Source organism: Apostichopus japonicus, chromosome 1 (genome assembly GCF_037975245.1).
Source record: "Apostichopus japonicus isolate 1M-3 chromosome 1, ASM3797524v1, whole genome shotgun sequence".
Taxonomy (NCBI): Eukaryota; Metazoa; Echinodermata; class Holothuroidea; order Aspidochirotida; family Stichopodidae; genus Apostichopus; species Apostichopus japonicus.
In genome coordinates, this window is record NC_092561.1 from 21,415,253 (window position 1) to 21,442,263 (window position 27,011).

Genomic DNA, 27,011 nt, shown 5'->3' on the forward strand with positions numbered 1-27,011 from the left:
TTCATGATTTATAAAGAAACCATCACAGAGGGAAAGATAACTGTCTTTATGAACAGGTCATTGGTTTCTGTTTTTCATTTAACATATTCAAATTATACAAGGGGAACTGCTTGCATGATAAGAGGCCCCAGTTTATGCAGACTGAAATTTTCTGGTTAAATTGTTGCTATTTTACCAATTTTGTATTTCTACAATCAGGCATGGTGGAAGAGACTTCACTTGAGGAGGTGAGAGGGAGGAGGTAGCACAAACTTTCGAGCTGTGATACTGTTACATATGAATTTTTGGATCATCCACTATGCAATCCATAGGAAAAATTCCAGTATTCTAATGGTTTTTCAGACAATAGTACAAATTTTGCGACAATTTTCTTAATCTTTCAACAACTTTTTAGTTATAATTTGATGTAAGTTTTCAACAGCAGGGCACTCCTTAAATAACAAATGGGACTTTTGAGTTTGTGCCTAAAAGTGAGGTTATCAGCCCTTAATTTGACAGAGAGAGTCGTTGTGTCTTCTGCGTAGTTTCAAACTTGGACAGATTATTTCCAGGGGGACTATGTGCATTTTGAAGGCTCAAATTCTTCGAGACACCCACGTGATGAATACTCAGGGATGTAAGGAACTTGTACATAACATAAACATTGATACTTATTTAACTCTGAGTTAGTTTTTATAAATGCTCCACGAAAAACAAGCGGCCAGATATTTTTGCAAGTTCATCGTTCACCTCAAAGAATTTCAAATATTTGACCCCGTGTTAATAAATCTGAGATGAGGAAAACAGTAACAGAAACCATAACTCAAAAGATCATTGTCATTTTTACTTATCTATTTTCCATAAAATAATTATTTGCATCAGCTCGTTACAATTAACAGCAGTGACCTATATATTAGTCTTCATCAATGGGTGGTATCCCAAGCTCCTCGTCTGTCCACCCTGACGGATCTGGAAGCTGGAAATGACCCTGGAAATGATGAAAAATGATAAAACCAATCAGCAATGCAAATGATCAACAGAGAACTAAAATAACCTTATTGTAACACAGCTATATAAATTAAAGGTATTTAGTATATGTAGAGTCAAAGCAGAGCACATGGGATGTGGTGATGGGATGGTGGAGGGAAGTGATAGTGGGGGATGGGGTGATTAAGGGATGTGGTGGTGGAGGGGAGTGGTGGTGGGGGAAGGATGGTGGAAGGAAGGGGTGGTGGAGGGGAGGGGTGGTGGATGGAAGGGGTAGTGGAATGGTGGGAAGGGGTGGTGGAGGGGAGGGTGTTGGAGGGAAGGGATAGTGGGGGATGGGGTGGTGGAGGGAAGGGTGGTGGAGTGAAGGGATGTTGAAGGGGTGGTGGAGGGAAGGGGTAGTGGATCGGTGGGAAGGGAAGGGGACATTTATAGGATGGTGGCGGGTTAACTCAAGTTCTGATATGAAACTATATGGCAGGTTATTAAGTAGTTCTTTTTCATTTGAGGTCAAAGTTTTCCACAAGGTCAAGCTACAAGATCAAACATGTGGTACACATTTCAATCGACAATGAAAAGCTTGAATATTTCACATGTTATATTGTAGATTGAAATGACAATGACCTCTGATAACAAAATCACCACCTCGCATCCACGTCAGAATAAATCCGGAGCAGTTCAATTGAGCTTCATTTGGGACATCCCTTGACATGAAAGAAACCTTGACTTTACTATTTCCCTTCATAATCAAGAAGACCTCAATAATTGCAATTATTCGGAATTCTGGATAACATGTTTCAACTTTCTGCAAACAGTACCATTTTCTTGATGTTAAAAGTTTGTTGTTTAAACCTTTTGCAATCTGCTCTTCAAGTGAAAACTAGTGATAGACCATATCTGAACCATTACAACCTGTTCCAGAAATCCACAATGGGTGACAAAATTCACTAATATCATTCTCAACTTTTAAGTCACAATTCTATTCATAACAATGAGAGATGAAAAGAATTCTAACTAAGACTTTACAGAAAGTTAAAGGACAGGGACACTTATCATCTGTTAGGCAAATTTTTAAAGGATTTTTTTCCAGTTGCTCATCGGACAACCAAGTTTCACTTTGTGGTTGTCCAAAACAAATGTAGCAATAGCAAAAAGTATACACGCACTGTAGGTGAGATGTGAAGGCTTGGTGAATAAAACACCAGCTTTAGAGCCAGTAAACTGCCCATTAATTTAGATCATTGCCACACAAATATTTTTGTTTTATTTCAGTATCTCAAGTTTTGATGAAGGGTGATAGCAATTTATCAGAATTTGCAGATATTTAAAACAATGGAATCTGAATTTGTTAAAAACAGCTAGTTATCTCTTCTAGCACATCCAATGCTCTCCTGACAGAAATTTGGTTGTCTCGGACTACAAGAATGTACAATGAAATATTTGCCTCGATATGAATTTGACTACAACACAGAAATGTATGTACTGTAGTGTACTATTTTAATTTAAAACATGATATGAAAAGTGGTACTTACAAATACATCTTCTGGTTCATGGTAGAATCGCCAAAGTATCCAAAACCACATGACACCTAAGACAGTCTAGAAAAGACAAAGAAAGAAACCACATGACACCTAGGACAGTATGGAAAAGACAAAGATAGAAAAGACATGACAGTTAGGACAGTATGGAAAAGACAAAGAAAGAAACCACATGACACCTAGGACAGTATGGAAAAGACAAAGATAGAAAAGACATGACAGTTAGGACAGTATGGAAAAGACATAGAAAGAAAACATGACATCTGAGACAGTCTGGAAAAGACAAAGAAAGAAAAGACATGACAGTTAGGACAGTATGGAAAAGACATAGAAAGAAAACACATGACATCTAAGACAGTCTGGAAAAGACAAAGATAGAAAAGACATGACAGTTAGGACAGTATGGAAAAGACATAGAAAGAAAACACATGACATCTAAGACAGTCTGGAAAAGACAAAGAAAGAAAAGACATGACAGTTAGGACAGTATGGAAAAGACATAGAAAGAAAAGACATGACAGTTAGGACAGTATGGAAAAGACATAGAAAGAAAACACATGACATCTAAGACAGTCTGGAAAAGACAAAGAAAGAAAAGACATGACAGTTAGGACAGTATGGAAAAGACATAGAAAGAAAACACATGACATCTAAGACAGTCTGGAAAAGACAAAGATAGAAAACACATGACATCTAAGACAGTCTGGAAAAGACATAGAAAGAAAAGACATGACATCTAAGACAGTCTGGAAAAGACAAAGAAAGAAAAGACATGACAGTTAGGACAGTATGGAAAAGACATAGAAAGAAAACACATGACATCTAAGACAGTCTGGAAAAGACAAAGATAGAAAAGACATGACAGTTAGGACAGTATGGAAAAGACACAGAAAGAAACCACATGACATCTGAGACAGTCTGGAAAAGACAAAGAAAGAAAAGACATTACACCTAGAACAGTCTAGAAAAGACAAAGAAAGAAACCACATGACACCTAGGACAGTATGGAAAAGACAAAGATAGAAAAGACATGACAGTTAGGACAGTATGGAAAAGACAAAGAAAGAAACCACATGACACCTAGGACAGTATGGAAAAGACAAAGATAGAAAAGACATGACAGTTAGGACAGTATGGAAAAGACATAGAAAGAAAACACATGACATCTAAGACAGTCTGGAAAAGACAAAAAAAGAAAAGACATTACACCTAGAACAGTCTAGAAAAGACAAAGAAAGAAACCACATGACACATAGGACAGTATGGAAAAGACAAAGATAGAAAAGACATGACAGTTAGGACAGTATGGAAAAGACATAGAAAGAAAACACATGACATCTAAGACAGTCTGGAAAAGACAAAGAAAAGACATTACACCTAGAACAGTCTAGAAAAGACAAAGAAAGAAACCAAATGACACCTAGGACAGTATGGAAAAGACAAAGATAGAAAAGACATGACAGTTAGGACAGTATGGAAAAGACAGAAAGAAAACACATGACATCTAAGACAGTATGGAAAAGACAAAGAAAGAAAAGACATGACACCAAGGTCCGGAAAAGACAGAGACAGAAAACACATGACACCTAGGACAGTCTGGAAAAGACAATTTAGACAGAAAATGAGGGTATCAATTAGTGTTTACACGGGTCCAAAAATCGGGAACCGGGTACCCGAGGGCCGTTACCCGTCGGGTATCCGGGTACTCGGGGAAAAAATTGTTTACCCTTGTGTATCACGATTTTTAAGAAATTACATATTGGATGCTGTAATCAATGCATTATATTCTCTACTGACAATGTTTTCATGTTCAAATACGTAGGTGTAAGATAAGGTATAAAACCTCCCTAAATAATTTTAATTTGCTTCTGTTTCTTTCATTAACTTGTTAATAAATTAATTATTTAATTATAATTAGCATTACTACTAAAATCGCACTGCCGCCGCTGCTTATGCTGGCTCGTGTACGTCTATTGGATCAAACCATATAAATATCCAATTTAGCTCTTAAACAGTTTTTAATACTACTACTATCTATTATGCAGGCCCAGGGTTCGCATTAGCCGCGAGATTGCGCGATTCACGCAAATTGATCGCATTTGGAATAAACGATTAGTAAAAAGCCACGCGATTACTATTTTTTAGTTATCCCGTAAAATTCCTTGTCAGCCTTTCCTTCTTTGAAATAAACGAATAAATAAATAATAATTTCTTCAACATGGTAGCCTAACACCACACTAAGTCAATGAGAAATCTAGCAAGCCTAACCATCTGTTTATTTACTGGAGTTGTGACGCAGTTATAAGACATCCATGGAATACTTTCGTTATTGCTGTTACGTTCGACCACATTGTTGCCTAACACCACACTAAGTCAATGGGGGTAGTCTTGCCTAGCCATCTGTTTATTAGCTGAAATTGTGACGCAGTTATAAGATATCTTTGGAAAGCTTTCGTTATTGCTGTTATCTTCGAACACATGGTAGCCTAACAACACACTAAGTCAATGGGAAATCAGCCTTACCATCGATTTGCCATTTTTTTTTTTAATCACACTTTGCTTAGGATTCGGGTAATAAATTAGGAACCGGGTAGTATCACGTCGGGCGGGTACCCGGGTACCCGGATAACCCGTGCAAACACTAGTATCAATAAATGACAGTACAATAGACATTCAATCTCTCAATTATAGGTACTTACCTGTACTGTGCAAAATCACTTAGAATCAACTATCACAATTTTCAAAAACAAAACAAATCTTTTTTTCTTCTTTGGGGGTGAGGGGGAGGGGGTAACAAGATCTCACAGCTTCCAATCTGTGGTACTGTAGCTGTCATTTTCACAAGTGTGTTATTAGATTGTCCTGGGTTACACAGGATATGCAATGTAGTCTTTGATTTTCTGATTATGTGTAACTTACATATTTAAGTGTGAAAAACTGAAATAATTTCATTCATGTTGAATTCATAACAACCATCTGTTGGTATTTAAACACATGTATTTCAAAACACATATATTTACAAACAGTAATTCTAGATACATGTGCTCATCAAAGTAATCTTAAAAATGAAAACCATATTTTTTATAGCTCGCTATGTAGATCACACACAGTGTCCTGCCTCACATATGAAGATACTGTACTTCAGAATACCACTGAAGGGACAAAGAATTATCCCTCAGCCCTATCTGTATCGTATCATGTACAGTATGCATATTAAAGATTGTGTCCATTTATTAAACAATTCAACAGCCTCACATAAAGCACTATTAGAAATCTGGCCTGAATATTAAGAACATCACTCTAATAATATTGATGACTGGGGTATTGTGCCAATAAGTATCTCACTGTCTGACTATAAATCAAGTTTTTGCATTAGACTTACAATTTTACACCAAACCTTAACTAGATGTAGTAAGAAGATAAGTTTACAAATTTTCTCCACCAAATAAAATTCCATGGAAGTAGGGGGTGTGAGGGACGTTGGGGGCAGGGGAGTGAACCAAATATAATTGTTCAATCAAACTCAACTGTAAAAGTTGCTTTTAATAATGAAAGGCCTTACTTAACAGCACTGATTGTAAAGCTTGGTTAATCATGAACAAATGGAAGGAAACTTAATTCAGTCTGGTAATACAGTAATGCATTGAAACCTGATTCTGAGCAACACTACTCTACCTGAGCAATTATCTGGTTTTTACGAGGGGCTGGTGCAGTCTGGCGATAAAGGAAATGTCCACTGTAATGGAGAAAAAAAAAAGAATATGGAAGTATTTAGTATTAAATTTGTAATTGAAAACAAAACAACATCTGAGAAAGAAGTGAGCGAGAGCGACATTACAAAAGTTTGAGATCTTAGTAGAATCATGTTTGACACTTCACTGTATGAGTCTCACATTTAGCGCATTAAAGGGTGTAAAGACTCGCGCACAAAGAAACATCTCATGCCGGTAATCTGACCTAGTTTTGAATGAGGTGTAACAGAAGTGTTAGACACCACCATCGATCCCAGAAAATACACACGCAGCTTGCTACCGTCGGTAATTAGACACTAGTGTACAGTCAATACATGCAGCTGCGGTCAATACCCACAGCACAGTGTACAAACGATACAGCGATGGACATCTCAGGTCCAGCTAAAGATAACTTGTAAGGTATCACGATTCATTACTGTCTGCATTTTGTAGCGACAAGAAGAAAACTTCACTTGCAAGCAACAGAAAGTTAACATTTTCAGAGCGCGACACATGGTTTGGGGCGAGTCTTCAATGCCTTAAATGCTTCATGGAGTCCTGAGCCTGACTGAGGAGGTATGGTCATACAGTAGATTGCCTTTAGAATAATGAGGTACTGTAAACTGGTACATGTATTTATATCACCATTCTTGTCACTTGCAGCTCCTTGACCACAGACCAGCTGGTTTGTTAGTGAGATACTATCTTCCTGCTAACCTCTACTATGTTAAAAAGTATGGTTTCATGGCATTGATAGGATATTTCATGAAGCAGTATTTTGTTTTGATTTGTTTCAATAATACCTTGAATAATGGGCTTGTCAGTTACCTATGTGAATGTTTTGGTTATAGGCTCCAGAGTTACCTAATGTAAAATCCCCAGCAAGTTCTCTGACAAGGGTTGTTAAAATAATATGAAGAAAAATTAAGAAGAAAATAATGAGGTCTACTGCCAATATTATGACAAATTCTTCACGAATGAAAACATTTCTAGCTAACACCAGCAATCGGTTTCTCGATTAAGTTTCGCAAAATGTGGAGGTCATTCCACATGTAACCTAACCTCCTGGTATTGGTGGGGGTCCCTTCACTATTTAGGCAACGGTTGCCATTTAGAACATAAGTTAAGGTTGCCAAACGAAACCGAAGGAAAATAAGAAACTTGTAAACATAAAGTAGTAAAATTACTTCAAAATTTGGCAACATAAAGGGGTCAAATTAAGATTCTGAGGTCAAAGAGCCACTTTAAATTCTGTGTAAGGTGCCTCTCAGGTCACGGGCCGATTAGTAGCGCAGGAGCTTCCTGGTGGGAACCAGGGGCCACTTAATTTAAACGAAAAATGAGTCATGTTGGATGTACCATGAACATCAAGGGGTGGGGGGGGGGTGGATGGCGGGGTTATCAAGTACCCCCACAAGAAAGACAGCCAGTCATGTATGAGAATCCATGAACAAAATTTCATTTTTACAACTACCGCCATGTAGTCAGTATGACTAAAATTCTCTTCGCTGCAAAATCATATTTCAATCCACACTTACAATGCTACGTTTTAGTCTCTGTGGAAGTACAATACACTTTTTTCCAGCAAAAAAACTAGGCATATACATGCAGCTACTGTAAGTAATGCACATTGAGAAGTATATATTTCTGTGCAACATAAGTTTGAAACTGTCACAGAACCATTAATATAGTTAGTTGCTGCACCTACGTTTCCCCAAACCATTCCCAAGGGACATCATGCATTGCTGTTGTTGCTACTGTATTTGGCTACAAAGATAACCTGTTTCTGTAACAAAACAGTATTTAAGTAAGTATATATTTATTTTGTACTTGTGTACTGTAGGCTTGGGTGACTAACCTCACAGCACATCTAAATTGCGGCCGCCTTTTTCTCCAATTTTTTTGGCCGTCCTTATTGCAACATAGTGCGTAAAAATTAGTGTTTGCACGGGTTATCCGGGTACCCGGGTACCCGCCCGACGTGATACTACCCGGTTCCTAATTTATTACCCGAATCCTTAGCAAAGTGTGATTTAAAAAAAAAAAAAAAATGGCAAACCGACGGTTAGGCAGATTTCCCATTGACTTAGTGTGCTGTTAGGCAACAATGTGGTCGAAGATAACAGCAATAACGAAGGGGCCCGCTCGACGCGATACTACCCGGTTCCTAATTTATTACCCGAATCATACGCAAAGTGTGATTGTTTAAAAAAAAAATTGCAAACTGATGGTTAGGCTGATTTCCCATTGACTTACAGTAGTGTGTTGTTAGGCTACCATGTGTTCGAAGATAACAGCAATAACGAAAGCTTTCTATAGATATCTTATAACTACGTCACAATTTCAGCTAATAAACAGATGGCTAGGCTAGACTACCCCCATTGACTTAGTGTGGTGTTAGGCAACCGTGTGGTCGAACGTAACAGCAATAACGAAAGTATTCCATGGATGTCTTATAACTGCGTCACAACTCCAGCAAATAAACAGATGGTTAGGCTTAGCTAGATTTCTCATTGACTTAGTGTGGTGTTAGGCTACCATGTGGAAGAGCTCTATTATTATTTATTCATTCGTTTATTTCAAAGAAGGAAAGGCTGACAAGGATTTTACGCGATGTTTATGGATTATAGACGGGATAACTAAAAAATAGTAATCGCAAGTGGCTTTTTACTAATCGTTTATTCCAAATGAGATCAAATTGCGCGAATCTCGCAATCTCGCGGCTAATGCGAACCCTGGGCCTGCATAATAGATAGTAGTAGTATTAAAAACTGTTTAAGAGATAAATTGGATATCTATATGATTTGATCCAATAGACGTGCACGAGCTAGCATAAGCAGCGGCGGCAGTGCGATGTTAGTAGTAGTGCTAATTATAATTAAATAATTAATTTATTAACAAGTTAATGAAAGAAACAGAAGCAAATAAAAATTATTGAGGGAGGTTTTATACCTTATCTTACACCTACGTATTTGAACATGAAAACATTGTCAGTAGAGAATATAATGCATTTATTACAGCATCCAATATGTAATTTCTTGAAAATCGTGTTACAGTACACGAGGGTAAACACATTTTTTTCCGGATACCCGGATACCCGACGGGTAACGGCCCTCGGGTACCCGGTTCCCGATTTTTGGACCCGTGTTAACACTAGTAAAAATCCAGTATTTCTATTGTAATTCTTGGAAGTTAAACAGCTGAAACTCATAATATTATGGTTATAACTTGTTAAGTTTCGTAATCTGCAGTACTTTTGTGCTCTCAACCTTTATCTGTAAGTAGGCCAACAACATGGGATTTCCACACGTATGTTCATACAGTAACCAGTAGACTGGTAGGGCTGCTAGTGCTATACTTGCTAATGTTTTAAGAGTTGCGTGAGCCTAGCCAAGTATGTGTACAATATATGGGAAGTTAGCTGGGTACTATTTGAAGATGAAAAATGCTGCACCCAGCCTCCTTTTTTATCCAGCCTCCATTTTATGAAACATCTAGCGTAGGCACCAGTTGAGTTTTTTTGCTAAGCTTTAAACACCCTCCCCCAAGTTTTGCATAATTTTTGCCATTTGGAAATCTTAATCAAAATTACCTCACTAAAGTATGAATGATCACACTACTCTCTGGGAGCTGACCTGTCTGAGCAAGTTAGAGGCTCAGAGCATAGCTAACACATCCCAAGTCAATGAATGTATACATATTTTTTTACAGTAAATAATTTGGTGTGATATACAGTGGGATCGTCTGTGGGTAGGTGTACAGTAGGTCCGGCTAAAGTTAGGAGCACTCTATCACTGTTAAATATTAGTGTAATTTAGGCATAGGCTAGGCTACGTTAGGCTTATCTTGTTTACCCTACGTTAAATTTTGCTTCGCCTAACTTCGGTTGTAGCCCTCACATTCTAAGCAAAATATGAAATATGTTCAAGCAGTCTTACTGTCGCCTTAGAGGTAGCTGGTGTGTTCTATGAAGGATTCTAGAAGAACATCGCAGCTGATTTAAGAGCCTCATCTTTCTGGTGATTTCTGACCGTGGCCCTCTAAAATTAGGTAAGGCTCAGTACAGTAGTAACTTTACTACTTTGTAGTGTTATTTTGTGTTATATGGAACGCGGAAAGCAGACGCAATTCCTGTCATAATATGTACATGGCTACACATATAGGGTGAGTCGGATTCGTGCTGCTATAAATGACATTTGCGTTGGCCAAGAAAAATAAAACGAGTAAAATGCATACCATTCTGTCTAAGTATATATGTTACACTTCCACATACAATATAATTCTTTGTTGAACATCACAAATGATGCCGGGAGACTGGCTACCAAAGAATGGTTAATAAAGTATGTGGTGTTGCATATGGCCGGCCAAGAGATAGTTATTAAATTCAACGAGAGTTGATTAAATTTAAGAACTTTCAAGCGGAGTTGACTATGCCAAAAGTGATGATTAACGAAACTATATATATGTATAGATTATGCAATGTGCTTTATCGATCTTACAATATATAATTGTAACTGCGACCTCTGTAAACGTATGGCACCATTCTGTTACATGTACAGAATACGATTGCGCACTATTAAATATCGTTGCATGATATGGTAAATGAAATCGGCGACCTAACAATTAACCTGGATGGATCATCATCAGGACGAGTTTTTACTCATGTTCCCGACAAAGTGGGAGAATTTTCTAGACAAACGGGGTCATGATTTACCGAACAACCGCGATGTACACCCACGACAACCGTCGCTCTGCAAGTGCGTGAGAGGTGGGGAAGGGGTGGAGGTATTTTGTAACTGAATGAAAAAACGCGATGTGTCAAAAAAGTGGCACGTTTTAGGTTTTCCTTCAGAAGAATGTTCCTTATCATAACATGTAAATAGTACGTTCGGCCATCGGAATTTCCTTTTTTATCTCGAAATTAAAATATAGACATTTCTTTTTACTTAGTTTAATATTTTGATGATTCTCTCCATACAATAAATTTATTGTATGTAGAAATTTGTATGTAGGCCTTTGTTTCCTCAACTTATTTACACTACTTCAAGTCAAACTATTGTCTCCACATCCCGGCTACTTGCTGTTTCTCCCAAAATCTCCACTTCCTTTGCTGGGAATGTCGACCAGTTTGTCAGAAACTAGTCTATACTTTCTAAATTGTTTTGCTTTTGCGGGTGATAGTGGATAAAACAATTAAAACAATGTTTTAGACATTTCTAAGAATTTGTTGCAACGTGTCTTATTCCAAATATCAAATTTCTGAACAGAGGGTGGAACAGGTCTACAGAAACACAGCTGGTGAAAGTAGTAAAAATGAACAAACATAATATAAAAAATAAAATAAAAAATACCGCAAAAAATAATAAAGTGGCATTTATATTTTAATTCCATGAACACAGTAATGTAACATAAAACAAAAGAAATAAAGGCACTGAAAAGGCTTTTTTAGTTTTAACTGTGGGAAGCTCTCATTTCCTGAATGGCTTTAGATCTAATTTGATCAACAACACATTACTATTTGAAGGACCTTAATAGGAGGGTATGGACAGTGCCAAATTATCCATAGTGGGCAACTTTGCCTAAATTTGGGGCCTCCCATGTTTGTATATGGGCTCCCTCAAGGAGTCATGCCTAAACAAGTTAGTTATCAATAGTAAGCTTCTGTAGTAAGCATTGGTTAAGTATATAATTTAACATGCAGGTGGATTGTACGACTTAATTACAACTGTCTGCTATAGAATATATCTATATGTAGGCCAGCTCAGAGGCCTATGGGTTGTGGAGAGAAATATATAGTTGCCAGGCCTCATCCGTATAGTATATAGTATGATAAGTAAGAACAGAGAAGTGTATGAAAATAAGAATAAGGAATATTAATCCATGTAAGGGCATTTCAGTTAACATAACAAAATAGTATAGATAAAGTGCAAAATTCTTTGAATTAATTTCAAAATCGATGATATACTTAAGATAAACGTTCAAACACAGTACTTTGCTAGATTGTTGTACAATTAACTCATAAGCACTGAATAAGTTTAAAAAATCATTTAAAATGGTGAAGTCCTTTAGCCTACTGTTGGAATGCCATCGGTTTCAAATGTAACAAGAAATGTCTTTATGTAACTAAAGGAAAACTATCAGCACTAGTCGCAATGTAACATCACGGATACGATATTAATTTCAATATATCATGCTTCGTGGTTCAGATATAACACTAGAATGTTATAGCTCCATTCTTATTAAATTTTATGAAAATTTCATCATATATAGGCTATTAAATCTGCATGTATTTTTTTCTTAACAGCAACTCAAAACTAATGTGACAATTAATAATCTTCTGATGAACAAAGAATTTGACCAATCAAAGAAAAATGAAACCATTTATGTCGGTATCCATCTAAGTCTCCCCTAAAATCACTTTTTTTTGTCCGGGTACAAACCAAGGGAAGGCTTACCAGCTTGAACTCGTACTGCATGGTGTTAACATAATTTGAAGCTATGCCAGTCAAGTGGAAACCATGGTTCTAGTAAATGTTACATCACACTCTGATGCGTACTGTATGGTGTTAACATAATTTGAAGCTATGCCAGTCAAGTGGAAACCATGGTTCTAGTAAATGTCACATCACACTCTGATGGAGAAGTACAATTTTGCAATCTGTTTGTTATTTGTCCTTCCGACATTGTCCTTTGTCCGATGAATATTAAATCATGAATTTTCAAGTTATCTAACATGATCCTTTGCATAGCCTAGAAACCACAAAGCATTTAAAACCAAATAATATCTTTATAGATATTTAAGGTCACAAAACTATGTTAAAAAATTAATTATTTTATCTTCATTAAGTAGATAATTAATTAACAATACATTATGGACAAATTGATTCATTATTGGCCTTCATAGTACTGATCATGACTACAATGTCCAGTTCCTTTCACTGGGTCCAGTCTTTGCGATGGCGCGTTGCGTTCACTCTGTCTATCATGGCGGCCACTTGCAAAGGTTCGACAGCGCTGGCATTGTCCAGAGTGGACATCTGTCGGCAGGAAAGTAAAAATAAAAAATTGTAGATTCTCTGAAATATACCAGGTAATTTCAAGAAAGATAGGAGATATGAGCTACAATGGCATTGAGTGTAAGCATGGACAGCTCAACTACTTTGTTTTAAACTAGCAGTAAAGAATTAATTTTCAATAATTTTAATATGAGATTTGGGCTTTTCTTCATTCCCTAGGTAGGATTCCTGATATAATCTTGAGAACTGCTGTGGTATTTGATTATTTGCTGGTCTAAACCCATGTTATTCAAACTTTTCTTCTTTGGTGACACCAACTTTTCCTTTTAACCTTGGCGACCCTCCAGCAGTGGATGTTGCGGCGGGTGGAAGGGCTATATGTGGGGGGGGGGGGTTGGGGAGGAGGTACTCTCTTCCCTCTTGAGAAATGTCAATATCATCAAGGATTGCAAAATGGTGTTTTATTTTGCCATATTTAAAGTAAATTTTGTACCGGAATTATCCAGGCTGTAAACACTACGGGCAACAACTTCCCAGCTTTATAATAATAATAATATTTGCTTTTTATATAGCGCTTCATATCAGCGATAGGTCTCAAAGTGGTTACAAACGTTATATTACCCCTGGTCAATGATAACCTGTCCCAGAGACAATCCCTCCAGTTGGCAGCAGTTATATACTGCGCACAATGACAAGTTACCTCACAGGTACCCATTTAACCCCTGGGTGGAGAGAGGCAAGTGAGATAAAGCATCTTGCCCAAGGACAAAACGTAATTAACTAGGCAGGAATCGAACCAGCAATCCTTGGATCACGAGTGCTACGCCTTAGCCAATTGGCCACCACGCTCTATAGTTACTGTACAGAAACCATTAATATTTTGTACCTGTTCTGTGGAGAGTTCCCAGCCAGCTCCAGCGCCCATGTTGTCCTCTAACTGCTGTACAGTCTTACAACCAATGATGACAGAGCTGACAGCCTCCTTCTGGAGTAACCAACGGAGAGCTACCTGAGCAACAGATTTACCTGATGGAAAATCAATCACGAGGGTGGGTTAAACTGTATACCTTTATTAACTATGCAGATCAATCAATCAATCAATCAATCAATCAGAAAACATTTATATAGCGCCAAAATCAACAAAAATTGTTCAAAGGCGCTAATGACAGTTACATTAAAAAGATAACAATTGAGCAGTTTCTTGAAAATATGAACAGTCTGAGGATCCTTGATGTGTGCGAGTGAGCGATCTGGCAAATGACACAGCATGGGTTCTGGGCACGATAAACTGAGGAGAAGATGTATATGATCTAAGCTGTCTGCGTGGTGGTTGCAGCTGTAGCAGGTCAGAGATGTAAGCTGGCGACTGTTTATGGTGAGCTTTGTACACAAGAAGAAGAACTTTAAATTTGATACGTTGTTGTTTGGGGAGCCAGTGAAGAGCAATGAGTTCCAATGTTATAGAGTCATACTTCTTACGCTTGACAATGACGCGAGCAGAGGTGCGTTGGACATTCTGAAGTTTGGTGATGAGAGATTAGATGATTAAATATGCAGGGAATAACATATCCAGTATCTCATTCTCATCTTAAAAGGAGATACAAATTGGTCAGAATGCTAGATACAAGTATAAAGTATACAAGTATAAAGATCTATAGCTGGGTCTTTGTTTACAGAGAACCCATAGTATTTTATACGAGACAAGGGTCAGAACCTACAACACTGCTGTGCATTGTTTGAACACTGAACTATTCCCTGACATGTATGCACTACTAACAGGGAGAGCCCTTTCTAAGAGATGCAAAGTTTCTCTCAATCAGTCTTGACTCTTCCCCCAGTCTCACTCTTCCCCAACCACTCATCTCAACCACCCTACTGCTTGCACTCAGCAGAAATGCAATGATATATACAGATTTACCTAGGAGAAATTAACCACATGCAAGGAGGTAAAATGTAATCTTCATAAAATATGCATATGATGTCGATCATAAACATGTATGAACTTCTACTAGGGAGGGTACTTTCTAAGTGGTCTAGCCTCAACTCCATCTCTCCCCTCCTCCACCCCCTCCTCCACCCCCTTCCTCAAAAACCGTCGCACCTCTTGCACTAACCCAGAATGTAACAGTACTGCACACATAAAGCTATAAAAGTTCAAATGTTCTGTAGTAAGTATCAATTCCTTTACTACGATAGAAAGATACAAGTAAGAAGCTAACTACAGTCAGATAGTTTACATAAACACTGATAAGAGACAGGGTGGGAGTAGGGGTGGGGGTAGGAGACAGGGTGGGACTAGGGGTAGGAGACAGGGTGGGAGTAGGGGTGGGAGTAGGAGAGATGTAGGGGTGGGGTTAGGAGGGATGTGGGAGTAGAGATGGGGTGAAGTGCTGGGAGTAAGGATGGGGTGGGAGTAGGGATACAGAAAGATTAGGGGTGGGGTGGGAGTAAGGGTGAGGTGAGGTGGTGTTGGAGCAGGGATACACCATGGGTGGGAGTAGGGATACAGTAGGGGTAGGGGTGGGAGTAAGGGATACAGTAAGGGTAGGGGTGGGGTGAGACTAGGGGTGGGAGTAGGGATACAGAATGATTAGGGGTGGGGTGGAAGTAAGGGTGAGGTGGGGTTGGAGCAGGGATACACTATGGGTGGGAGTAGGGATACAGTAGGGATAAGGGTGGGATGTGAGTAGGGGAGGAGTGGGATTAGGGATACAGTAATAGTTGGGGTGGGGTAGGGTGGGAGTAGACTGGGGTCGAAGTGGGAGCAGGAGTCGAGGATGAACTTTGCATGACCCACTAGAAGACCCTCTGCTCAAATATGTATGCTAACATCACGACACTGCATGAGCTACACTGACATTTCAAATCAGATTTACTAACCGTTTGCTTTTCCAATCTCGGTCATCTTATCCAGCAGGTCCCAAATACTGCCCTCATTTGCATATGGTGTAAACTTTGGACAGCTCTGTAACCTAACCTTATCCCCCATCGCCTCAGACCAAGCCACACGGCTGCCTTCAGGGGCTGCTTTGTCTCCTTTCTTGATCTTTCCACTCAGCCATCCTCTGTAACAAAGAGAAACATTTATGACATTTAGAGACAAATTTGCAATCACAACTTCCAATTTATTAACATTTCAGTACCTTTCTCATCAAGTTTAAAATAGTTTTATCCTCTACTCATCGGTGCATACAACTATTAAACGGCATTATCTCAATGATAGCACTGCCACATTATATAATACTGTGTAAGTACTGATGTGTATTAACCACAGGGATGTGCTCATGAATGTTTGAGTGCTGGGCAGATTGTGCAGTAGTGTGATCCACACCCTGGGAGAGGGATCTCGTTGGTGGGGTACCCCCTCCCCCACGGACAAATTTTGCACATGAAGTATGCTTAGGTGGTGCTATTTTACCTATTCTGTGCCATGTATTCTCCGAGATTTTGGTCATGGTAAAATTTGTTAAATTATCATCAAAAAAGTGCCGGGCGGAAATGTTTAAAATACTGTTTGTGCTGGGCGGCATTCAGAACTGCTGGGCGCAGCCGCCCAGTGTGAGCACATCCCTGTAAACATATATCTGGTTGTTAGAATGTTTATCATATTGGCTTCTATCGCTTAAAAATATTTCAATAATTAACAAATCTATGATAACAAACTGTTTACTTCATGTACCAAAAGTACAAGCATCATGGATACGACATGTCTTTTTGTCAAGTTTGTGAATTTTCAGGAGGTATATAGCCCATGCATTGAAAATACCAGAAGAGAACTTTAGTACTCTAAAACCCAAAATTTAGTCATCTGGTTAGATCAGATGACCAATGAAAGTCATCAACCCTACATGTTGTCAGGCGCGTAGCGAGGAATTTGCCAAGGGAGGGGCAAATCTGTAGGCAAACTATCAGAGGCGTATATACAGCATTGCAAACTATCTAAGCATAGCGCCACCATCGGTTGGCGCTTAGCGTACGAGAAAATTTTGGCTGAAAATGCCTCCCAGATCGCTGGAAATGGCACTTTCCAGGTCTTGTAAGTTGCAGCTTAGCATTTTCTCTTTTGAAATTACTAGCGATATCATAAAACTATACAAAAAAAAAAAAAAATATGCTCAAGGGGTTGGGGGGAGCGGCTGCCCCCTTGGCCCCCCCCCTTGGCTACGCGCCTGCATGTTGTTCCACATGAAGACCTTTGAAGAATTATCACTATCGTTGTTGTGCACAGCAATTAGCACTCATGAGGACAATAAATCTAGCCCTAACTCTAAATATATACGTCACACTACTTGATCCTAAGGTCACATATTCATAAAAACTGTTGGGCTGGGTCTAATTTAATTATATTTGCTTTAAGAGTTGGCAGACATTCTGAAGATAGTTATTCTATTGGTGTTACATTTAAATCACCCAAATTTCTCCGTTCTGCTCGCTAGATGTGTGGAGGGAAATGCTGAACTAATTACAAACCTACGCTACTGATTCGATGCAAAAGTTCAAGTTGCAGAATCAACGTTTTATGGATACATGACCCCAATAAAGTAATAAAATAATAAACATAAAAGAGGAACGATTTAACTATACAATGTACCGACAATATAAACTATTAACAAACAGCAAACCGATGCATTTATATGTGCACAATTCCTGCTCTGGAGGTATCAACTACAGATTAGTTAAGCAATGCTTTTATTTAGTACAAATGTTTTGACAAATACTCAAATGCCCAGATGAGGTTTTGAGGTTATATAGTTAGGCCATTAAGGAAATGTGATATCATTTTGATGCATTATTTTAATTAAAAGTGACACCTTAGTAGCTGACAATTACTTAGCAAAAACATATCCTATACCCTTTCAATGGACTCCACGGTAACAAACCAAGTCCTTCAATTTTACAGACATCGGTAAATTCGGTTTCTGGATCCCTGACAAGTAGGCTGTACTGAGTCTAAAAGTAAAAAAAAAGGATGTAAAACAAAAAGAAAAACTTACACAAAAAGAAGTAGTCTTGAAAAAAGGGATCTTCAAACCTTGTTAATAGTTGACAGTTTAGTAAATCAGTTCATCAAAGGGGAAGGGAGGAGGGAGGGGGAGGGAGAGAGGAGAGGGAGGAGGGGGAGTGGGCTTGACAAGCTAAGCTGAGACCCTGTAATACTTTCAAAGTGGTAGTCATCTGAAATACTTTCAAAGTGGTAGTCCTCTGAAATATTGAATGTGAATGCTGTAGCTACTACAAAAGATTTGAGGTACAGTATGATAAGGTAAATGTCTAACTTTCAAACACATCCTAGTAGGCTCCTGTTTCAGATTAAATCTCCTCTACAACTGTTAAAGCTGAAGAGGAAATTGGAAACTAAATATATAGCAGTTTCCTATTGGTCCCCTTTCTCTAAGTAACATACTGTACATGTTAATGTTGTGATATACCACGATGTCCATGCTTTATAAACACATTCAGAGAATGCAACAAACCTGAAGTGTGATCCACTTATTGAGACCGTGGAATTTATTGTAATCGATGATCTTTTGGAACTGCCAACTGCTGACGTTACTCCCTCCGATGTATCTGACCTTCCCGGCTCGGACAAGGTCATCCAAAGTGCGTAGTGTCTCTTCTAAGGGGGTTCCCCAATCCCAGCAATGGATCTGCAAAAATTATCATAGATACCCTTTCTGCTGGCACAGTTCTACATCTTTATGTTATTTTTCTTCTATATTTTAAAAGTTTTATTACAGGAGTCTTAAATACTATTTTTTAAGTCTGATAAGAAGCAAAGAAAGAATGTTAGTAACAAGCAAATTGATATGATGAAACGTTTAATATCTTTTCAAAGTCATTCTTAGCTCCCACTGATTGATGAAGACCTATATATGCAAAATAATAGAAGTACCATAGTACATGTTACATGATACAGCATGGAAGAGTCCATCAATTTAGCACAGGACATTTGTAAAACAGGGGTGCTTGGGAAGTCAGGCATAATTAACCAGGATGTATTAATCAATTAAGATGGTCGAGGAGTAGAAACATATGGCTAATCATCCTGTAAATTCCTATTACGAGTAGTGATGGAGTAATTTCAAGCATTAGAAAGGCTCCCAGCTTCAGAAATAGCATTTTATTTCCTTTCATTTCTTTTATTTACTTGTTTTTCTCACAACATTCAGGTGATAATAATAAGCACATATAAAGTAAAAAATAGAGTTGTGAAAGGAAGTGCTCAAAGAAACATTCATGGCTTAACGAGTTTAGCTATGAAAATATACATAAATATATGTCTCTAAACAAGACACAAACAAAAACGAAGAGAAATAAAAGAAAAACCATGACCCTGTCCCTGACCCCACATTAAGTTGTCTAGTATGTGCTTTTATCATTGGGAGATATTAACCAACAGCACTGAAACAACTTGCTCAAGATTGTGAGTAGTAAAGCAAGGTAGAGCAGCGACATACCTGGAAAAGGTCAATGTAGTCTGTTTTCAGCCGTTTTAAGCTTTCCTCGACACTCCACATGATGGATTTTCTGCTGAGGCCTCCTGAGTTTGGATTGTCATCCTCCATTTGCATTCTGACCTTCGATGCGAGGACAATCTTATGCCTCTCTTGTCTTCAATTAAATGCAACGGTAAAAAAACCAACATCATTAAAGGGTATGAAGACTCGCACAAAAAGAAACGTCTAATGCCTGTAATTTGACATAGTTTCGAATGAGGTGTAACAGAAGTGTTAAACACCACACTCTATCCCAGAAAATGCACACACAGCTTGCTACCGTCGGTAATTAGACACTAGTGTACAGTCAGTACATACAGCTGCGGTCAATACCCACAGCACAGTATACAAACCATACAGCAATGGACATCTCAGGTCCAGCTAAAGATAAGGTATCATGTTTCATTAGTGTCTGCATTTTGTAGGGACACAAACAGAAAGTCAACTTTTTCAGATGGCCACACGCCGTTTGGGGCGAGTCTTCAACGCCTTTAAATCTTTTAACAGGAACATTGCCACATTACAAATACTAATATAAGATCTCTTTTCGAAAGAAGAAAACAAAATTTATTCATAATTTTCATGTCACACATTAGTTTTTGATTACCTATCTTTGCAGTGTCTTAAATGTGAAATTACTGACATCAATAAATTGGCAGCAATACTAGAGAATTTGATATTCAGTTTTATTCTTTAATTACTCTAATCACTCTTGATTTACGATGTCAACATGAGTAACTTTTGTTCTGGACTTCTGGAGCTTATCTACTTATTTGTTGCATAATTTAATTTACGTTTCATATTATATAATGACAGCTGGGGGTGGGGGAGGGGCAGGATGGGGGCTGAGTTTTCATCAGTGTCCTTGAATTTTCTACATCATGCACATTTAACAAGTCTCATAACTCAGACTCAGAGTAGAGTCCAATACTTTAAGTTTCCTGACTTGTATCAAGTCATGGATTTTCCATTTGTCGAGAAACTGGACAAACTCTTTTGAGCCAAATGATTGTATGTGTCAGACAACTTTATTATTCAATTGATTAAATCAAATTGATGATTATATTATTTATTACAGCAGCCATCTGCAAACATTTGAAGGCCACCCTGGAACTTTCATGAGGAGAGAGCAATGACTGCCCAGACCCCCCCCCCACACCCTTGCTCCCTTCCAACAACTTAGCATCAACTTGGATAGTTATGGATTTGGGATGTTACATAAAGAACTTAATTGCCATTAGCAAGCTCCTAAAATTAGTTAGTTTTTAATATTTGCAAAAATCTTGTGACTCACCAATAGAATTTACGACCTAAAGTTTGCAGAATGCTGGACAAGAGAACATTGCTATATACAGTATGACACAATTAGAAGTAAAATGGTTCCAAGGTTACCTTGACAACCAGTTGCCCACAATAGTCTCTGATGCTCCCCTTCCATAAATATTTGCAGTATCGATGAAGTTTCCTCCAAGTTCCACAAAACGATCCAAGATTTTGTGAGAGGCTGCTTCATCACAATTTCCAGGAAGACCAGTCTTTGTAAATCAATAAAACAGTATTCAAAGTCATGAAAAATGTCTTGAAATGTAAAAAAGTCTGAATGACAAGCAAGGGTGGCGGAACCGGGGGGGGGGGGGCATAGGGGGCACGTGCCCCCCCACTTTTCCTCAGGTTAAAATGTGCCCTTTTTCTACATAAAAATTCAGGTGTCTCAAGTTAGCAAGAGACCAGGGAACCAGAATGAACACTCGGGAAGGGCCATTTCCGGCCATCTGAGGGGTTTGTAAAACCAAAAATTTTCTTGTACGCTCCGCGCCAACCGATGGTGGCGCTCCGCTCAGATAGTCGTGCATACAACTTTGCAAATCCTGGCTACGCCCCAGACTTTTAATGAATTTCTTCACATTGGATATTACAGTGCTAGTATGCATATTTCCCTTGAGGGGGGGGGGGGCGTTGATGGAGTGATGTGTATATGCAAATAAGATAATAAAATAAGAGTTATAAAGGGTACTAAATATAAGGCTGCATCAGTCCAATCGAATTTCTGCAAAGTGCCCTCTGATGTCGGTGCCCCCCCAGATTGAAAGTGCTTCCGCCACCCTTGATGACAAGTACAATCTTCTTAATGGGGCGAGAGGGCATTGCATAGAATATAGTTCAGTCAAATCTTCCATTCTAAAGTTCTGAACTAACAAAGGAGACCAAAAAAGTGGAGAAGTTTGGCCACAAATTTGGTTTATATACAGACTTTCTTTCAGAAGTAATTGGATTGGAACAGATGCTGTTTTTGTATTAGAATATTCCCAGATATCCTAAACATTTTTGTTCTAGGACTGACATTGGATTTTCTTCCAAAGACTTATAGTGAGTAATTGGAGTGTAACAGAATAAGCACAAGCCATCAAATGGATATTAGAGTCAAACAAGATGGAGTACTAGATCAGAGATGCCAACCTCTTGACACAAAAAAACAGACTGAATATCCTAAGAAATCAGATTTTTGAGAGAAAAATCAGATTTTCACAAAAACTCAAACACTACCACTGGCCCGTTGGCCCCGGGCCAGTAAAATGTCAGAAAAATGTTTTACTGGTAAGAACGGGCAAGGAAAGTGTTTGCTTTTTCAATAACATCTAATGAGAAAATTGAAAAGCATCTGTAATAATTCTTATGATGCAAAAAGGGTGTTTAAATGCATAATGAGAATAATGATACAGCTTAATTGCTTGCATATTTTGGGCCAATGAGAATTTGGTTCAAGCCAGAAGTAGAAGTGAGAAAAAAATTACTGTATAGACTTGCATTACTCATGGCAATATGAGCCACATTCCTGTTAACTGACATTATAAACCAATCAATGAAAAAAAGTGTCAGATATTTCAAATAATCAAATATCAATTGCAGCAAGTACAGTAGCAAGTTTATTGATCAACTATTAAAAAAAATAAATAAATAAAAAAACGATTTTTATTTTTTTAAATTTTTCTTTTGAAAGATGAAAAGTCGTATTTTCAAGAGGCGAATCGTATAATTATCGTATTTCACTTTTTTTATCGTACTAAATACGATAAAATCGTACTGGTTGGCATCTCTGTACTATAATTTCCCTAGAAGTACAACTGTATACAAAAGAATTGACTTTATTCTATAAGTATATACAGTTTGTCTATATAGATACTAATGCACTAAATTTTAGTTCTGGTGATTTGTATGGGTTAATTACACACAAAACTGACCCACTTATTAGACCATTAACTTACTATCACCTTGAAATATTGGCTCTTATTACTTATCAATGACTTATTAAATCTATAAAGCATTTGTTTTCTTCACTGACTTACTTGGCCAAAGGTCATAGCTCCCAAACAGATGTTTGAAACCTTTACTCCACTGCCACCAAGGTAACGATACGTTTCTGGGGTCAGAAGTCGCTTCGCCATTTTTGAAATATTAACTGAAAACAACCAGTCATTTAAACAGTATATGAATATATTTACATAATCAACAATAGAGCTCTACAGATTATTGTTGTTCAATCTTTCTTGATTTGAGAGAATGATCTTTTGGCATATTTGGACAGTAAAGAAGGTACTGTTGTGGTCAACATACATTTACTACTGATGAGCTAATCCTTTAAGGTTCACCATGATTTTCAATCAATATATTGTCTTGAGTTACTTGGATGTTGTGTCACTCCTGTGGGCAGTAGGGTTAGTCTAAAGCAGGGGTGGGCTACCTACAGCCCATGGCCACCTTCGGGCCCCCAGTGATTTTCTTGCGGTCCGTGAGATGTCTCAAGATAAAATAAAAAAATCAATCTATTTTACATCATCACAAAAAAAAGGAGCTACCTGCTTAGAATTTATCGGCACTAATGATGCTGTCAGGTAGGCCTATTATCCCCATTTATTATCAACTGTACTGTAATGTCATTATGTTTTTGTGAATGCAGATTAAGTACACCTATTGCTTGAAAGGTTTGAAATCAACAGCAGGTCGTTGGTTAGGTGCGGCCCAGTCAATTTTTCACTCCTTATATCTGGCCCATTCATACAAAAAGGTTGCCCACCCCTGGTCTAAAGTTAGGTCTACCGAGATTATTAAGACCTTGAATACTGTAAGACTATCATATTTAATGACTACTTACTAGGCCTAGGCTACTTGAGAATTTGACATAACGCTGCATGAGCCTCAACATGTGTAAGGCCAACCAACTTGCAGTACTGCCTAAGTAAACTTGTTTGCACTAAGCACCGAAAAAATACTTAGGCATGCATGAGCTAACTTAGAACATGTTGGTTGGTTAGAACTGAGTTTTGGGTCCTGCTTCTAACGTTCGGCTAGGCCTAGCTTAAGTTAAGGCTTAAGCATTAAGGACAAAGTAACTGCATGCGACAAACAGGTTTGCCTCAAGCATCGAGTAGTTTAATCGTATTGGAATTTGTGAATTGAACACATACTGTTGTGTGAATGCTTCCCGTCTAGTATTACCTGATGCAGTGACAATGTTGCTGTTTTCTCGTAACTCTCTGGCGAGGTTTCGCTGCGTTTGTGTCAGACGACGATTTTCGGTGGCCAACTACTGCGTATAGCCTAGGCCTATGATAAAGTCAATACTGTCCTATCATCCTATTCCATGCCCAGGTCAGTATTTTTATCAGCTGTTATCACGTTATCAGCTAGCTGTGTACACAACAGAAAATAGGGTAACCGGTAATGATCTGTATCAATTTTCTAGATTGTCATTCGTCAAGTTAATGGTCACAAAACGTATAACAAAAGTTGTATTATAACTAAAGCCCAGCGAAAAAGAAGAAAAGGGAGATACATAACCTTTAAACCTTAATATTTTGTTTTTAATAAATGTTTTTTTTTTTTTTTGTGGAAACATTATCATGTCCTTAAATACAACAAGGCCTTTGCTCACATAAATTTAGGGCATTGCAATCATGGTTCTGTACACTATACTTGCTGTACCAAATGCAAGAGCTTAGGAACCGGGGGACTGGGGTAGGGCGCCAGCCCCCCAGTGAAAAATATGGGGGCGGAAGTATAATTCCGCCCCCTTTCATTAACCCGTTTCCGAAGGGAACGCCCTGTATAGTGTATACCATAGCTTTGAAGCAATCGTCCTAACGTTAGTGCTAAGAATTTAATAGCAGACGACAATAATCACGCTTAAATTTCTTACCGTGGGCCTACTAATAGAGCGCCACTACAACACACGAGGGCAAAACATACAGGTTCCGGAGGTCATTCTCGACAATCGATCTCTATTTGTTTCCCTAACACCAATTGGTTCAAAGTCACATAAACATCATCTTGTCCCATTCCACATTGCAACAACATTTGCCAATTAAAACTACATCAGGAGATTAGAAAACAAACGAATTGAACAAAACCAGATAGGCTAAATATAACATTCATATTCGGTTCGACCCTCCAAGAGTAATGTATGTCGTCAGAGTTACAGAGTTACAGAGTTAGTTGTTGACAGTTGACAACTCATAATCATGGACGTAAAATATGAATGTAAGAGACTGACTTCGGTCAGCTTGCAGCTTTGATAAGCCAATGAGGCTTTTTCGCGAGTTCCTGCCTGCAGGAGAATCTAAACTACATACATATTGTTTCTGCAGCAGCAATGACTTGTGTTGTTTTTGGACAGGGGATCCATTTGGCAGTGGCCATGTTAACTTAGGTGTCAGCACGTATAAAGAAAGTTTACTAACGTTCATTACACTCACCTTAATCACCTATCAATTATATTCTCCATTGACAATTTTTAACTGGAGAAACCTCTTTATCAATGTCCATTCCTTTCGGCGAATAATGTTTATACTCTTTTAGTTTGTTTGGTATCAGCTAAGCAAACTTTTACATTTAAATAAAAAGATAAGATATTTTGTCAAAATAAATCAAATGCCACCATCTGCAAATAAATTAATAAATTAATTTGTCGTTATGGATGAAACAGATCGGGTTGAGGTACAGTTGAAAGGCCTTTCTAATTTTTTTGCAGAAAACATTAATTAATAAATCTTGCAGCTGGCGGCTTTGATAAGCCAATGAGGCTTCTTCGATCGCTAGTTCCTGCTTGCAGGAGGATCTAAAATACATAAATATTGTATCTGCAGCAGCAATGACGTGTGTGTGTGTGTGTGTGTGTGTGTGTTTTTTTTTTTTTTGGACAGGGGATCCATTTGGCAGTGGCCATGTTAAATTAGGTGTCAGCACAAATAGACACAGTTTACTAAGTTAACGTTCATTACACTAACCTTAATCACCTATCAATTATATTCTCCATTGACAATTTTTAACTGGAGAAACCTCTTTATCAATGTCCATTCCTTTCGGCGAATAATGTTTATACTCTTTTAGTTTGTTTGGTATCAGCTAAGCAAACTTTTACCTTTAAATAAAAAGATAAGATATTTTGTCGAAATAAATCAAATGCCACCATCTGCAAATAAACTAAGAAATTAATTTGTCGTTATGGATGAAACAGATCAGGTTGCGGTACAGTTGAAAGCCCTTTCTAATTTTGCAGAAAACATTAATTAACAAATCTTGCAGCTGGACACTGCTTAATAACTTTTGTTCGTGTTAATATCGTGTTTGAAAGAGGGTATTAAAATCATGTACCAACCCTGTAACAGTTATTCGACAAAAATATTCTGAACGAGAAAGGCAAAAGAAGAAGTTTCATCATGACATTGTTTCGACTGTTGCTCTTTCTGCATCACTTCCTTGTTGCATTTGGTGAGTTTGTGAAACTGCTTTATCCTTTAACTTTAGAGGGATTGGTGGGGTTATATATATATATATATATATATATATATATATATATATATATATATGTATATATATGTATATATATGGATGGGATTACACCTACTAATTTGTAATGTCTAATTATAAAATTATGTTCTTTTACGGTTAATGTTTGTAAAAACCGGTTAACAACGTACCTTTTCATTCTCAAGCTTTCAAGAGTGCATGCACAGATACATCTTTCGTAAAATGTAAAATTGTGTATACGTCTTAGAAAACGTGTTATAGGTAAGCTCACAATAGGCTATTGCTGTAGTGGACTTCTGATCACTACACTACTTTGCAGTCCATCCATTTTTCTTGATAAATTTCTACACTTTAAGTGCATGGTTTTAACCTCAAAGATGTAAAATAAAATGGAAAATGTTGTCCGCAACATCGGAGGTGTTTTAAAGTCTTTAATAGTGTATACATGCTAACGTAACT

General features: G+C 37.9%; 2 protein-coding genes across 3 annotated transcripts in view; one reads left to right on the plus strand and one right to left on the minus strand.

The window, feature by feature from the left end:
- Positions 1 to 813: 813 nt before the first annotated feature.
- Positions 814 to 24,400, minus strand: LOC139971650 (1-deoxyxylulose-5-phosphate synthase YajO-like). 2 transcript variants are annotated; one of them, XM_071978314.1, is made up of 12 exons: positions 24,243 to 24,400; positions 23,093 to 23,205; positions 21,141 to 21,283; positions 19,710 to 19,863; positions 18,726 to 18,899; positions 18,104 to 18,201; positions 16,132 to 16,316; positions 14,138 to 14,277; positions 10,174 to 13,272; positions 6,180 to 6,240; positions 2,499 to 2,564; positions 814 to 967 (listed from the first exon to the last, which is right to left on the minus strand). In XM_071978314.1, the coding sequence occupies exons 2-9, from the start codon at positions 23,189 to 23,191 to the stop codon at positions 13,171 to 13,173; spliced, it is 1,095 nt and encodes a 364-aa protein (XP_071834415.1). In that variant the 5' UTR covers positions 23,192 to 23,205; positions 24,243 to 24,400; the 3' UTR covers positions 814 to 967; positions 2,499 to 2,564; positions 6,180 to 6,240; positions 10,174 to 13,170. The 2 variants fall into 2 exon arrangements, with proteins under 2 accessions (XP_071834415.1, XP_071834422.1); XM_071978321.1 differs by having other exon boundaries at positions 24,212 to 24,358.
- A 1,951-nt stretch (positions 24,401 to 26,351) lies between these two features.
- The window catches only part of LOC139971665 (IgGFc-binding protein-like), a 50,627-nt gene continuing 49,967 nt past the window's right edge, over positions 26,352 to 27,011 (plus strand). The window contains exon 1 of the mRNA XM_071978333.1: positions 26,352 to 26,513. Coding sequence (XP_071834434.1) covers positions 26,462 to 26,513 — 52 coding nt within the window. The 5' untranslated portion in view covers positions 26,352 to 26,461. The remainder of the gene's footprint in view (positions 26,514 to 27,011) is intronic.